At 29.6% G+C, this 13,605-nt stretch overlaps 1 protein-coding gene and 1 long non-coding RNA gene across 3 annotated transcripts; both read left to right on the top strand.

Moving 5' to 3' along the window:
* The first annotated feature begins 415 nt into the window (after positions 1-415).
* LOC145181697 (uncharacterized) lies at positions 416-2,600 on the top strand. The gene is made up of 3 exons (XR_016452710.1): positions 416-1,817; positions 1,899-1,952; positions 2,383-2,600. It is a non-coding gene; the product is annotated as an uncharacterized LOC145181697 (long non-coding RNA).
* Positions 2,601-8,951: 6,351 nt separating this feature from the next.
* On the top strand, positions 8,952-11,608 carry LOC149888687 (uncharacterized). Of its 2 annotated transcripts, none has more exons than XM_090088114.1 (3): positions 8,952-9,458; positions 9,614-9,677; positions 9,768-11,608. In XM_090088114.1, exons 1-3 carry the CDS (start codon positions 9,016-9,018, stop codon positions 11,601-11,603), a joined length of 2,343 nt encoding a protein of 780 aa, XP_089944240.1. In that variant the 5' UTR covers positions 8,952-9,015; the 3' UTR covers positions 11,604-11,608. The 2 variants fall into 2 exon arrangements, with proteins under 2 accessions (XP_089944240.1, XP_089944241.1); XM_090088115.1 differs by having other exon boundaries at positions 9,100-9,225.
* The last annotated feature ends 1,997 nt before the right edge of the window (positions 11,609-13,605 follow it).

The raw sequence follows: 13,605 nt of genomic DNA, 5'->3' as shown, positions 1-13,605 counted from the left end.
TTTTTAAGGTTTTAAAAAACTCGCATTTTTGTTAAAATCCTTTCAAAGTATATGATAAGTGTTAAATTTCTATATTATTTTTATGCGAAATTAAAATAATAATGTATTTAATTGAATGTAAAACAAGAAATAAAAAAAAAGGTTTTTGAATAGCATTTTTTTTGCTGATTTTTTGATTTCTTAAACATTGATTGATTTAAGCATGTGGTGACAGAGGTCGCCTCGTTTTTTTTAAATTAAATATAGCTACTGCAAATCGACTTTACTGCCATGCAAAAAAATTGAGGCGACCTCTGTGACCTCATGCTTTAAAATCATTTTTACTACTGTGAGTTTTATTAAAAACCGACTAAATTCTGTAAAGTAAATGAAAATTCCGTAGTTCAATAACATACGGTAAGTTTTTATTTGATTCAGTTTTACCTTGCGATGGTTTTTATAAATTATCAAAATGGCTACTTTCTCTCTTCGTCAACTTTTAACACATACATTTCCAGAGCAGGTGAAATATTCAGAAACTAAAGTAAAATGTAATCTCTTCAATATGATCAAAAATTCAGTTTCTAGAGAGTTTGAGTATCTTTTGGAGGATGAAGATAATTCTATTAAAGTTTTAGTACAGGAGGAACGTGATAACATGTTATTTGCAAAGTGGGTGGTGATGGTCAGAGTGACCAATCTGAGTTTCAGAATGCAGCAACTATGAAGAGAGGTATGGATGATTACACTGTGTTATAGTAAAGTGTTTGTACTGTTGGAGATTCGAAGTGGAAAAAAGATACTATGGAAAAATTGTAATCCAAATAGTCCAGATGCAACCCGTCATCTTATGTTTTGTTTTTCCAAAGAGACTGCCAGTTTTATTCAAGAGAAGTTTGAACATTTACAAAATGAAATTTTGTCTTTAGAGAATATTAAAAGTAAACTTACACTTCATGACAATACTTTTGTTATAAATTCAAGTTTGTCAACTATTTATACCACAATGAATGATGGTAAAACACTTAATGGTATCAAAAATGCTTTAAAAAATATACCATCTTAGTGCTGTCATGTATGTCAAGCAAGTCCTAAGGAGTTTAATTTGGAAACCATTTGGAATAAAGATAAAAATATAGACAAGAATATATTGAAACTTGGAATTTGCAGTCTTCATTTGTGGATATGCAGCATGGAGTGGTTTTTTTAATACTACTTGCAAACTTCCAGCAGTGAAACAAGGAAGAAAAATTGCAGCAAAAAATAGCCAAGAATTTATTGAAAACAAAAAAAAAATTCCAGCACTTATTCAAAATACAATTAAAAATAAAGGTATCTTTTGTCAGGAAGGGAAGTGGTATATCCTACACTAGCTATGTTGCATGAAAATTCTTTAATAATCCATCTGTGACTGGAAGAATACCACTATGATCAAACTATTTAGGGACCTGCTCATTGATATGAATAGTGCAACCGCAAGACCAGATGTGAAAATTTTCAAGCAGAAATCTGAACGTCTGTTTGGTCTCATTTCTAATGATCAGTTTTTAAAAACCATTCCAATATCACAGTCTTTGCATAGAATGGTAGTTCATGGTGTTTCTTTTATTAAATATTTTAAGTATCCAACAGGTTCTTTGTCTGAGAGTGCCATTGAAGCCAGAAACAAAGCCAACAAAACTGCACGAGTAGGTCATGCACGATTAACTTCTTTTGCTGAAAATACTAGGGATACAGCTAATTATTTATTTATGACACCTGACATGTACCTATACTGTAAGAAGAAAAAAATGCAAGAGGTATAAAAGCTATACTGCAAGCTGGTAACTGTTCTTAAGGTAAATATTGGAGAAAGCTATGTATATCTTAAATTTAAATATTTAATGTTATCGTTTAATTTTATTAATGATACATTTTAGGTGCTGGTGGTAGCTAATCTGATATTTCTGAGATCTTTTCACATAATTCACACAGTATGTTTTTTTATGCTTGAAAAAAAAAACATAAACTAATTGTTAGAAAAGTTGAAGCATAAGAATCCCAAGCTTTTATGTTTGAGGAAAAATTGCATCAATTGGCCTCAAATTGACTCAATTTTGCCATGTTTTTGTTTTCCTCAAAGATGTGTCTAAAGTCCTATTTCTACTTAGTGATGCATAGTGCAATACTTGAAGGCTTGTTGTAAATAGGGATTTCTGAGACATGTTTAGAATGAAAATTTAAATTATATTTCAATTATATACATTTATTACAGTGAACACAGTTTTTTCTTGAATGTAAAATTATTTGAATTAGAATTTGATAGATAATTTCTATAATAAATAATTTATATCTTAAACTACACTATTTTTTGCAGTAACAAAACTTTTTAAAATTTTAATGTTTGTTATTAAATAATTTTAGGAAGTCAAAGAGCAATGGTTCATATTAAGAAAAGAAAGCAAGGAAGCATCATTAAACCATGCAGCTGTAATTGATAAGCAACTTTTAAAAAATGGCTATTTTCATAGCCACATTGTTAAAAACCTATTTTAGCATCAGAACCTTTATTCTGCATATGAGGGGAATGGAACTTCTGGAGTATTTATTTTACTTTTATTTATAATAAAATACTTATGTTATTTCCTTTTTTATTTAACATGAAAATATAATTTGGAGACTAAAAATGCCTGTAACCCTTAAAAAACATAAACTGATATATCAGACTTAGAGTTTTAAATATCAAAAACTATCGGTTTTATATCTTTTTATTCAAAAATCAAATTAGTCCGGATAAACCAACTAAAAAACCGGAATGAAACCGGTTTTAAAAAAGACCGGACTTTTTTTATAAATATTTGTGTTAACAAACAATATCTCATAATTGATGCTTTGTTAAAAAAATTACTTCAAAATGTTAAACAGTTCTCCAGATATAAGGCTGTTTCCTTTTTTTCTATCAGCGCGACGCATAGTGCGCCGTGCAAAGTGTTTGAAAGAGATCGGAAGAGGTGAAAATCCGATGGCGTTAAGTCTGGAGAGTATGGAAGATGTGGCAGCACTTCCCAACCAAGCATTTGAATTGCCTTCTTAGTCATAATGGAAATGTGGGGACGGGAATTGTCATGTTGCAGAAGAACGCCTAATCGTCTACCAGATCTTTTTGCTGGATGTGGTTGTTTAATCGTTGCATCTGTTGACCATAAAGTTCTGCATTGACTGTTTGGTTGCGAGTTTTTGAACCTTTTCCATTGAGTAAAGTATTTGATCCTATACTCTCTGCCAATTCTCTGGTTGTTTTACGCGCGTCTTCGTGCAGAAGTTTATTTATACACTCTTCATCAAACTGGAACAAGATGCATCCTTGAGGTCGAAATTGCCACTTTTAAACTTCGCAAACCAATATCAAGCAGCTCTTTCAGCTATGGCCCAGCTCTCCGTATACGGCAGCTTCCGTAGCTTTGGCAAGAAATTATCGGACAACCAAATATATCAACAAAAACTATGAAAAACTGAGAGGTTTTGTTAGTGGTAAATAGTACCTATCAAAAGAGAACTGCCTTGAAGATGATTACTTAAATTCATTTATCGAAATTGAAAAAAGATCATCTACCAACACACAACCAAACCCATAGTGTTTGATACCTAAGCGCAAAAGAATTGAAAGCAGCTCAACTGAAAAAGAAGAAGGTTCACAAGATTACTTTGAGAACACATATATATAGCCACCTAAAAAATATTGCATGTTTAAAAAGAACAGGAGCGGTTTGGTTTTAACAACAGGAATGGTTTGGTTTAAGAGGCGTGGTTCTTCATGGTTTAGAGTTAAAGTAAATTTTTTAACTTTAAATCAAGTAGGGAATAAATTGTTTTTACATGGTTAATAAGTCACTCACAGTTAAAATCCCACAATTTTATATCAATATTTGTATAAGCCATTTTATTTCTTGTTTTACAATAAGTCAACCTACAAATACTGAAGAATTGGTTTATTTATAGAAATTTTTAGTATCAAGCTAAATTGTGCACTTTCATGTGTATTTACATTTGAATTGAATGCTGCTGCGCGTTACTTCGCCTAAAAAATCAGTGCTCAATTTAATCGAATATAGAAATTTCAACAGTCAAAAATTCATTGAACCTATTTTATTCGAAATAAGTTTTCGGTTAAGATCAAAAAACGGTTGTAACATTTTAGAATAGGGTAAAATATTTGTTTTTTCGCAAAAATTTTATTCTAAGAAACCTTGAACATTTATAACCCTTGAGTAATATATACATATTATAGCATTTAAGCTTATAAGAATGAAAGAAATTCTAATTTAGTTTCTTAAAATATTCAAAATTTCACTTAAAATATAAAATTCATATTAGTGAATAGCTTCCACGCTTCTTTTTAGTAACAGGTTGAAATTATTTTGTTTTAGTTTTTTCCATTTTTATCAGTTTAATTCAATGAACATGATTGTCTAAGAACATGAAAACAGTATGTGCAGCTTCAATTTTTTATCAATTTTCTAAATAAAATCTTTAAAAATGCGGTTTTGCCATCCAGATTCAGTTACAAAAGCATCATCTCCCACCCTAAGCAAGATCTCCTACCCGAGTAAACTTCTCTTTCATAATGACCCTGGGTTTTTAACACAGAATCATTAGCTTCAAATCAATTGCAGATAGTGATGTTTTATTTAGGTCTTGATGAATAAGTTTTGTAAACTTTTGTCCCAACATTCCTTGAAGGAACTGTCTTTATGATCAGGTTCAATTCAAAATTTGTCAATTTTTTTGTTTCTTAAAATACCACCTAATCGTTTGCTCTAATGTGGTATACTTTTTGGAGGCAGCATAAACTATTTAGGCTCCTTCGGAAACTTTTTACAAGGCTACCTTTAGAGAAAGAACTTCACACTTATTACATTTTCGAGAACGGCAATTGCTGCTTCCTCTTCTTCAAAAACTGTCACAATTTTCCATGATTACAATTAATTAATTAATGTAATCTCGGAAATTTAACTAAATCAAAAAAGGTCTTCAAAAATCTTATACGCAAAATTTAAATTTTGCCTTTAAAATGCCGCAAAAAACAGATTTTTTTTACCGTAAAAACAGATCCAGTATTTACATAACTTTAAATCCGTTTATTGAATTACCAATATATCACCAATGATGAATCAAAAATATAAAAGGTAAGTTTGTTTTATCTATTTTTTGTAATGATAAAATTTCGAAATGTCAAAGTTCTGACCAAGATCCAACAATCAAATTGGTGATCTTAAAAACCTACAATCATTAAAAAATATTAGATCAAAAACCCCAGCTAGCCAGCCCATAAGGTACCCGGGTGGGTCCCGGCCGGGTAATCCAGTCGGGATAGCAAACAGAAACCATAAGGAACCCAGTTGGTATTCAACTGGGATAACCCACATGGATCCCACAATTATCCCAGGTATTATAGGAATAATAATAATAATAATAATAATAATAATAATAATAATAATAATAATAATAATAATAATAATAATAATAATAATAATAATAATAATAATAATAATAATAATAATAATAATAATAATAATAATAATAATAATAATAATAATAATAATAATAATAATAATAATAATAATAATAATAATAATAATATTAGTATTAATAATAATAATTATAATGACAAAAGTAATGATAATGATAATATTATTATTATTAGGGGAGATGGGGGCGCATTGATCGCCGGGGCAGTATGATCTTTTGGCTTTTACTCGTTCATTTTTGCCTTACTAGAAGAGAGGTTGCAATTTAATTAACCATTATGCTTCCCTAATTGATTATTCGTAATATTTTTTCATAAGGTTATCAGCGTCAAAAAAAATAAAGAAAATATTGTTTTTCGTCATAAAAAGTGATTTTTTTAAATCGTACTATAATTCAAATATATTTTTATTTAGATGTCTGTATGGGTTAACAACAATTTTATTTTAAATTTGTAAGTGTTAGGTGTATAATATAATATATAATTTTTATTTGGCTGCAATTTATACAGTAGATATTGCTATCAATATGTTACCTATACCTATTGGGGTACATTGATCTTTGACTATGTGGGGCCCATTGATCGGAGGATCAAAGTGCCCCATAGAAGACGAAGTGCCCCATAGAAGACGAAGTGCCCCATGTTTTTGTTTATAAGCAATACAGTTAAACGAATGGAGTTGTATTTATAATTAAAAAAAAAACTATATATAAACAAACAATAGCTTTTAGCATTTCATTTTTTAAATCTACTTATGTTATAAGCTAGTAATAATAATACTATTATTTTATAATATCAAAAGAATAATATTTAACATAATAATTAAAAAATATTTAACATAATATTATTATGTTAAATATTAGCATTTATTAAAAACATATGTTTTTATTGATATATTTTTTTACAGATCTTAAAATGGTTAGAAATAGAATTAAAAAAACAAATAAAGTTGCTATACCAAGTGAAACAATGAAAGTAGCTGTTAATAAAGTTTTAGAAGGAACACAACTGAATGTTGTAGCACGTCAGTTTAACATAGAATGACTTTAAAAAGATATTGTCGTAAAAAGAGGCTTAATCCAAATGAAGCTTTCAAGCCTAACTACAACAATAGACAAGTTTTTACAGCAGAAGATGAAAAAAGTTTATCAAGTTATTTACTAATTGCATCAAAAATGAACTATGGCCTTTCAGCTAGGTCAACGCGATTATTGGCATATGAATTTGCTTTAAAAAACAATAAGATATGCCCATCATCATGGATCAAAAATAAAATTGCAGGCATTGATTGGTTGCAAGGTTTTATGAAAAGACAACCAGAGTTGTCTCTACGAACACCTGAAGCAACGAGCTTCGCTCGATCAACAGCTTTTAACAAACACACTGTAAGAGAGTTTTTTCAAAATCTTAAAACGGTAAGAAATCAATATAAATATAATCCTAACTGTATATATAATGTTGATGAAACTGGTTTAACAACCGTTCAAAAGCCGGTAAAGGTTTTAGCTGGTAGAGGAAGCAAACAAGTTGGAAGAATCACATCTGCAGAACAAGGAACATTGGTAACTGCATGTTGTGCCTCTAATGCTATTGGAAATTCCATTCCTCCATTATTTATTTTTCCTAGGGTAAAGTTTCATGATTACATGATTAAGGAAGGACCTCCTGGATGTGTGGGATTTGCAAATCCTTCTGGTTGGATGAACTCAGAAATTTTCATAGAATGGATTAAACATTTTGTTAAATATTCAAACTGTTCTCAGGAATCTCCAGTTTTGTTACTTCTCGACAGTCATGAAAGTCATATTTCTGTTAAAGGCTTGGAGCTTGCAATTCAACACGGAATTACAATGATAAGTTTTCCTCCCCATTGCAGCCATAAATTGCAGCCATTAGATAGAACTGTTTTTGGACCATTGAAAAGGTTTTACAATTCTGCATGTGATAATTGGATGGTTTCAAACCCAAGACCAATGACCATTTATGATATTGTTTCAATAGTTCGAGAACCGTATACAAAAGCTTTCTCACCATCTAATATACAGACAGGATTTAGAGTAGCTGGCATTGAGCCATTCAATTCTGAAATTTTCAAAGATGACGAATATTTACCATCATCAGTTACAGATAGAGCTGCTCCAGATACAGTTACTATCACTCCTGTCAACAACATGGAATCTGAAATGATACCAGCACATGTTAATCACATAGAGTCTGAAATAACTATAGTAAATATTGAAACAAGTATTTTAAACAAAGTGTCAACAAGTGTTGCTTCTATAATCTCACCTGAGGTTTTAAAACCTTACCCAAAAGCATCTGCCAGAAAAAAAAATGTTAAAAGTAGGCAGTTAAAAACAAGGATCTTGACTGATACTCCTGTCAGAAATGAAATTTGTTTGTCAAAAGAAAAGAAAATTTTGAAGCAAACCAAAAATCAACAAAAAGTCTCCACAAAAGATAAGAAAGAAACTAAGAATTACTTGCTTAGGAATAAAAAACAATGTAAACCAAAAGCTGCTTCACAACTTGACTTTCACAAATGATGAAATATTCTTAATCAAAATATTGTACTTTTAACAAGTTTTGTAAACTTAAAAGTTGTATTCTTATTTCAGTCTTTATATTTCAGTTCTTATAAATTTCAAGTTGTTGTAAAGTTTTAAACGTATATAAAGTGGGTAGCTTATAGCTGCTGTGATTTATACATTTTTTAATTAAAAATTAGACTAGTGGGTTTAACTGCTATATTTAAAAAATAATTAAAAAATTTAGATGTATTATATGTTATACAATATTACCCTTTGACTAAATTATTTACAAGATTTAGTTATAGAAGTGTTAAACGTTTAGATAATATTACGCATATAAGATCAATGTGCCCCAAGTCGGAGATCATAGTACCCCATAGTTTGGGGTACATTGATCTTTTGAGAGGGTTGTTTAAAAGTTAAAATTATTCATGTTTATCATTTATTTAAATCAAAATATTTATATATTCCAAAAGCCAGATAGTTCTACATGTGTTTCGTAGTTAATAAGTTTTTACATCTCTTTCAGGTTCTGCGCAATTTTCAAAACACTGCTACGTAAGCCACTACCAAGTTAAAGTCAACACTCGGCTCACTTTGGGAAATGTACTATTTATATTCAATAAAATTATTTGCAATTTAAAAAATTTTAAAACTTAGTCATTATTTTGGGAAAAATAAAACCAATTACATTTTCATGGTTCCATTTAAGTATTGCAAAATAGGACAGAACCTCGCTTAAAATGTTATTTTCGCGTCTTAAATTTGTATAATAACAACAAGTTTGCCATTTTTAAATGTGTTTGGAAAAGGATACTTTTTGCGATGTTTTATAATATAAAATAATAATTAAAATCTAATACGGATAAAGTATTTATATTAGCCATATATTTTGCTTTTGTATTTATGGTATTATCATATTACACAACAAGTATATAAAAAATCTTACACAACAAGTATATAAAAAATCTTTTTCAGACTGAATTTAAATATTAAAAAATGAATGCAAAATGTGGATCTGGGAAACCAACAAGAAAAAGAACGCATAATATTATAACTAGACATGAAAGTGAAAGATATGCTGGGCAACCAAACGAACTACCTGTTAGTGACCTTCCAACATATAAACAGACTATTCAATATGCTTATAAGGTCGAAAAAGAAATGATTACAACTAAAAAAATTGATTCTCCTGCCATAGTTTTAAAAGTAAGTGAAGAAATTTTAAAAATTTGGAAAAAAGTGAATCCAAATCTTCCACTTATGAAGGAAAAACCTCTAAGAAATAAGTTACAAAGAACATTTCAAAAAGTAATTGCAGCTGAACGATCTAAAGCTTCAAAACATAAAAACAGTGTTCGTTGGTTGGAAAATAACCTTTTAAAGTTGTTTGATATATCAACATGCAGATGTGAACTTCCTCTTTTAAATTGCGATGACAGGTTTGAAGTTACATTTTCAAAAAACCACAATATTAAACAATATGTTTGTTCACACAAATTTGTGACTAAACTGTCAACAAATTTTACAGCTGTAAAGTTTTTTTATTTCTTCTCAAATTATGGCATTATATTTTATTATACATATTACCCTTTAGAAATGTTCGATGCAAGGGTTGCACTAACAAGCACTATGTATGTCTCTGTGAAGAAAGCAAACAGGTGACTTTTTTTTTTTGTATAATTATTTTTTATGCTTTTTATTATTTAAATACTTTCTCTAAGCTATAAAATTTTTTTTTTTAACTTAAGGTTCCAGTTCTAGAACGAGAGTATTTAAAGGATCAAAAAGTTAAGCGAGGGCCCTTTGGAACTTGGCAGATAGGCCAAATTGATAAGAAAGAGACAGCCAAGATCGCAAGAAAAAAAAGTAAGGAGAAAATTTATTTAACAAGTGACATGGCACTTCATTCAGATAATGATTGTATCAGTGAAACTTGTGATGTAGAAATAGATAATAATGATGATTATAAAAATCAAAACCATGAGTTTTTTGCAAAAACACTGTGTAAAAAAAATTACACAGATTTAACTAACATTGCCAAAGCTGCTATCAGGTTCGAAGTTAGTGACGCTGCAACATCTGCCATAGCAACTGCTACCTTGATAGACTATCAAATTATAACTCAAAATGACAGATCACAAATTATCACTGAAAAAAAGATATTTGATACTAAAAAGCGTGTTTCAACCATGATTAGTGAAAAACATAGTTCAGAAGTTTTTCATTTAAAAGTCATTGGAGTAGATAGTAAAAAAGACAAAAATACATTAGCACATATATTAGGATATGATCAATATGCAGAACCTATTATTAAAAGAACAGTAAAAGATGAACATCACTTAACTTTTACTGCAGAAAGTGGACCTTTTTCTAAGAAATATTTAACTCATATTGAAATAAAAAATGGAACAGGAATTACAATGGCAACTGAGACTCTAAAAATACTCAAAAAATACAACAGCATTAGTAGTTTGGAAGCCATTGTTCTTGATAATACTTCTGCTAATACTGGTGCAGATAATGGCTTAGTTGTGACATTAGAAAAGCTTTTAAACCGACGAATCCATTTAATAGGATGTGTACTTCACCAAAATGAGTTACCACTTCGCCATGTCATAGCTGAAGTAGATGGTAAAACTAACGATCCAAAGAAATATAAGGGCCCTATTGGTCAAAAAGCTTCTGCAAGTGATTTGCATGATTTACCAATAATTGATTTTGTTCCAATTCATTCAGAGATTGATTCCTATGTAAACTCTAATATTTTATCTGATCTTAGTACAGATCAACGTAAACTTTACGAGTACTGTATTGGAATATCTAAAGGCTTTATATCTCCAAAATATTCAATAAAAAAACCAGGACCTGTTTACCATGCCAGATGGTTAACTCTAGCTTTAAGAATAATGATGGTTTATGCAAGATCGAAGAATCCTACAGATGAGTTGTGTACAATTACAAAGTATATAGTCCAAGTATATTGCCCCATGTGGTTTGCCCATAAAAGGTCTGGACTTTATAAAGATGCTCCTAGACTTCTTCATAAGACAATAGAGCTTGTTAAAAATCAGGCAGATAATATACAGCAAATTGTTTTTCAAAATCTTCAAGGAAACTCTTATTGCTGTCTTCAAGAAAACTTTTTATATTCTATGTTGCAAGATGATGAAAAAGATATAAGGGCTCAAGCTATTAAGCAAGTTTTGCACATAAGGCAATTAAGAGAAGTAAGTCCTGAAGTCAAACCAAAAATCAAAGCAAAATTAATTATGCCTATTAACTTTAACGCTTATACATGGAGTAGTTTAGTTGATGTTTCTTTAATTGAGGTTGAACCTCCAACTTCTATCCTAATTCCATCATTTGAATTAGAGAACGCTTTGCAGACTTCTAAAAAACCTATTCTTACAGATTTACCCAACAATTCACAGTCAGTGGAAAGGTCCGTGAAGCTAGTATCAGAGGCATCAAAGATAGTTTATGGTCAAGTAAAGAGACATAATTTTATTCTAACTAAAAACCAAAGCAGAGCAGAAAATAAATGTAATTTATCTAAAACTGATTACTTTATACCTTTTTCATGAGAAAATGTTTTTTTTTTCAATTTAATTTAGATCACATACCAAAGTCAGAGGGCATCCTTGACTTGACTACTGTCAAGAATAATTTTTTTAAAAATAGCAAACCTCTCTTAAACTTAACTTTGAAATCACCCCTGTGCAAAAAAACATGTTGAACGCAGTAATTTCAGAAATAAGCGGGGGCTAAGGCAGCCAGAAACAAAATTTAAATAAAAAAATAAAGTTTTAAGGAGGGGGGGGGGGGGGACTCTTGCCCCTCAGCCCTCTGTTTCTATCTCAGTGTTTAAGATTATGTGGTGAATATTCATTCCATAATATTCAAATATTCTAATGGAATGAATATTTGTATCAAAGTTTGTACTGAAGTATAATAAATATTAAAAATGCCATAAAAATGAATAATTCATTGAAAACAAGAGAATACTTAAAAACTTTAAAACTATTTCCCAAAATTGCTCTTTATCCAATAGGTCTTAAATTTTCAGGATTGTCTTAGAATAATATGTACAACAAATCCCAAAGTGAGCCAATATGATCTGAGAAAAAAAGTACATTTTGGTAGTGGCTTACTGCTACGGCGATCAATGCGCCCCCATCTCCCCTACTATTGTTACTATTGTTATTATTATATATTGTTATTATTATTGTTATTATTAATATAATAATAATAATAATATATTACTATTATAATTGTTATTATTATTATTATTATTATTGTTATTATTATTGTTGTTATTATTGTTACAATTATTATTATTATTATTATTATTATTATTATTATTATTATTATTATTATTATTATTATTATTATTATTATTCCTATAATACCTGGGATAATTGTGGGATCCATGTGGGTTATCCCAGTTGAATATCGTCCATTGCTTTAATTCATCTGATACACTTTCATTCACTTTTGTTACGCAATTGTTGCCATCAATATCATCACTGTCTAAATCATCATGCAAACAAGCTTTCCATTCGATGTTATCACTAGATTCTTCAAAACTAATGATAGAGTTAGTAAAAGGTAAATTTATTTTGTCATTCGACAAGCATTTTTTTTCGGGAATTTTAGGAGACTCGGGTAACAAAGTATTTTTGACAATTGGACATGATTTAGAAGAATTAAACTCTAAAATATTATTCAACAACTCGGATTCATTGCATGATACTTCTTTCACAATTCTTGCTATTTCAACAGCAATTTTTCTACGTTTTGTTTTGTCTAGGGATCGCTAGTATACGGTATACTAAAAATTTAGTATACAGTTTACCGTATAGTTTACCGTAAAGTATACTGTAAAGTATGACGTAAACTAAACTTTTTACTTTTTGATTTTTTGGCGAAACCGTAATACAAATTTGTAAAGAGGTGTTAAAGATTTGAATTTTTACCACGTTTAAAACATATTTGTTTGTTTTTTATTCAATGTTTTTGTTTTTGCGTTTTATTGTGATACTTAATATAAGTTATATTATATAAGAAATGCTTTTTTATAAACAATTGGTGGAGTTATGTTGATCGGGAAAGCATAAGCATCTATTGGCCGGTGACCCTGGTTCATTTCTTCCAGTTGCTTTTGTTTTGTTTTTTTTTTTTTGCTTTTAACATAAAATTAAAATAATTTTTTGGCAGGGAGAATTGGCACAAACGGACAATATTACTTTTATGTTTGGATTATAGAAGCCGACGATGGAACCAGACAAATTTGCTTTATTTCCGAACCAAGCCCCCAGCTAAATTAGTCAAATTAGCGCAGGGTTAAAATGCTTTTTTTTTGTTGTTGCATTTCACATTTAACTACTTTAAAAGAGAAAACAAAAAAAAAATTGAGAAAAATTTTGACTAACTTTTTATGTTTACTAATATAAGGAATAAGCACTGCTAAAAATTAATATATATAATATCAATACTGTAGGTCCAGACTGTCGTACTACCCCAAAAATTTGCTTTTAATTTTTGATGGGCCAGATAACCCCTTGAAAATAGTAATTATTAAATTTG

The sequence above is a fragment of the Hydra viridissima genome, unplaced genomic scaffold (genome assembly GCF_058129835.1).
Source record: "Hydra viridissima isolate aposymbiotic clone 2 unplaced genomic scaffold, HvirCarnegie_v1 scaffold_5, whole genome shotgun sequence".
NCBI classification, from domain to species: domain Eukaryota; kingdom Metazoa; phylum Cnidaria; class Hydrozoa; order Anthoathecata; family Hydridae; genus Hydra; species Hydra viridissima.
This window is presented reverse-complemented; position numbering and strand designations above follow the sequence as displayed.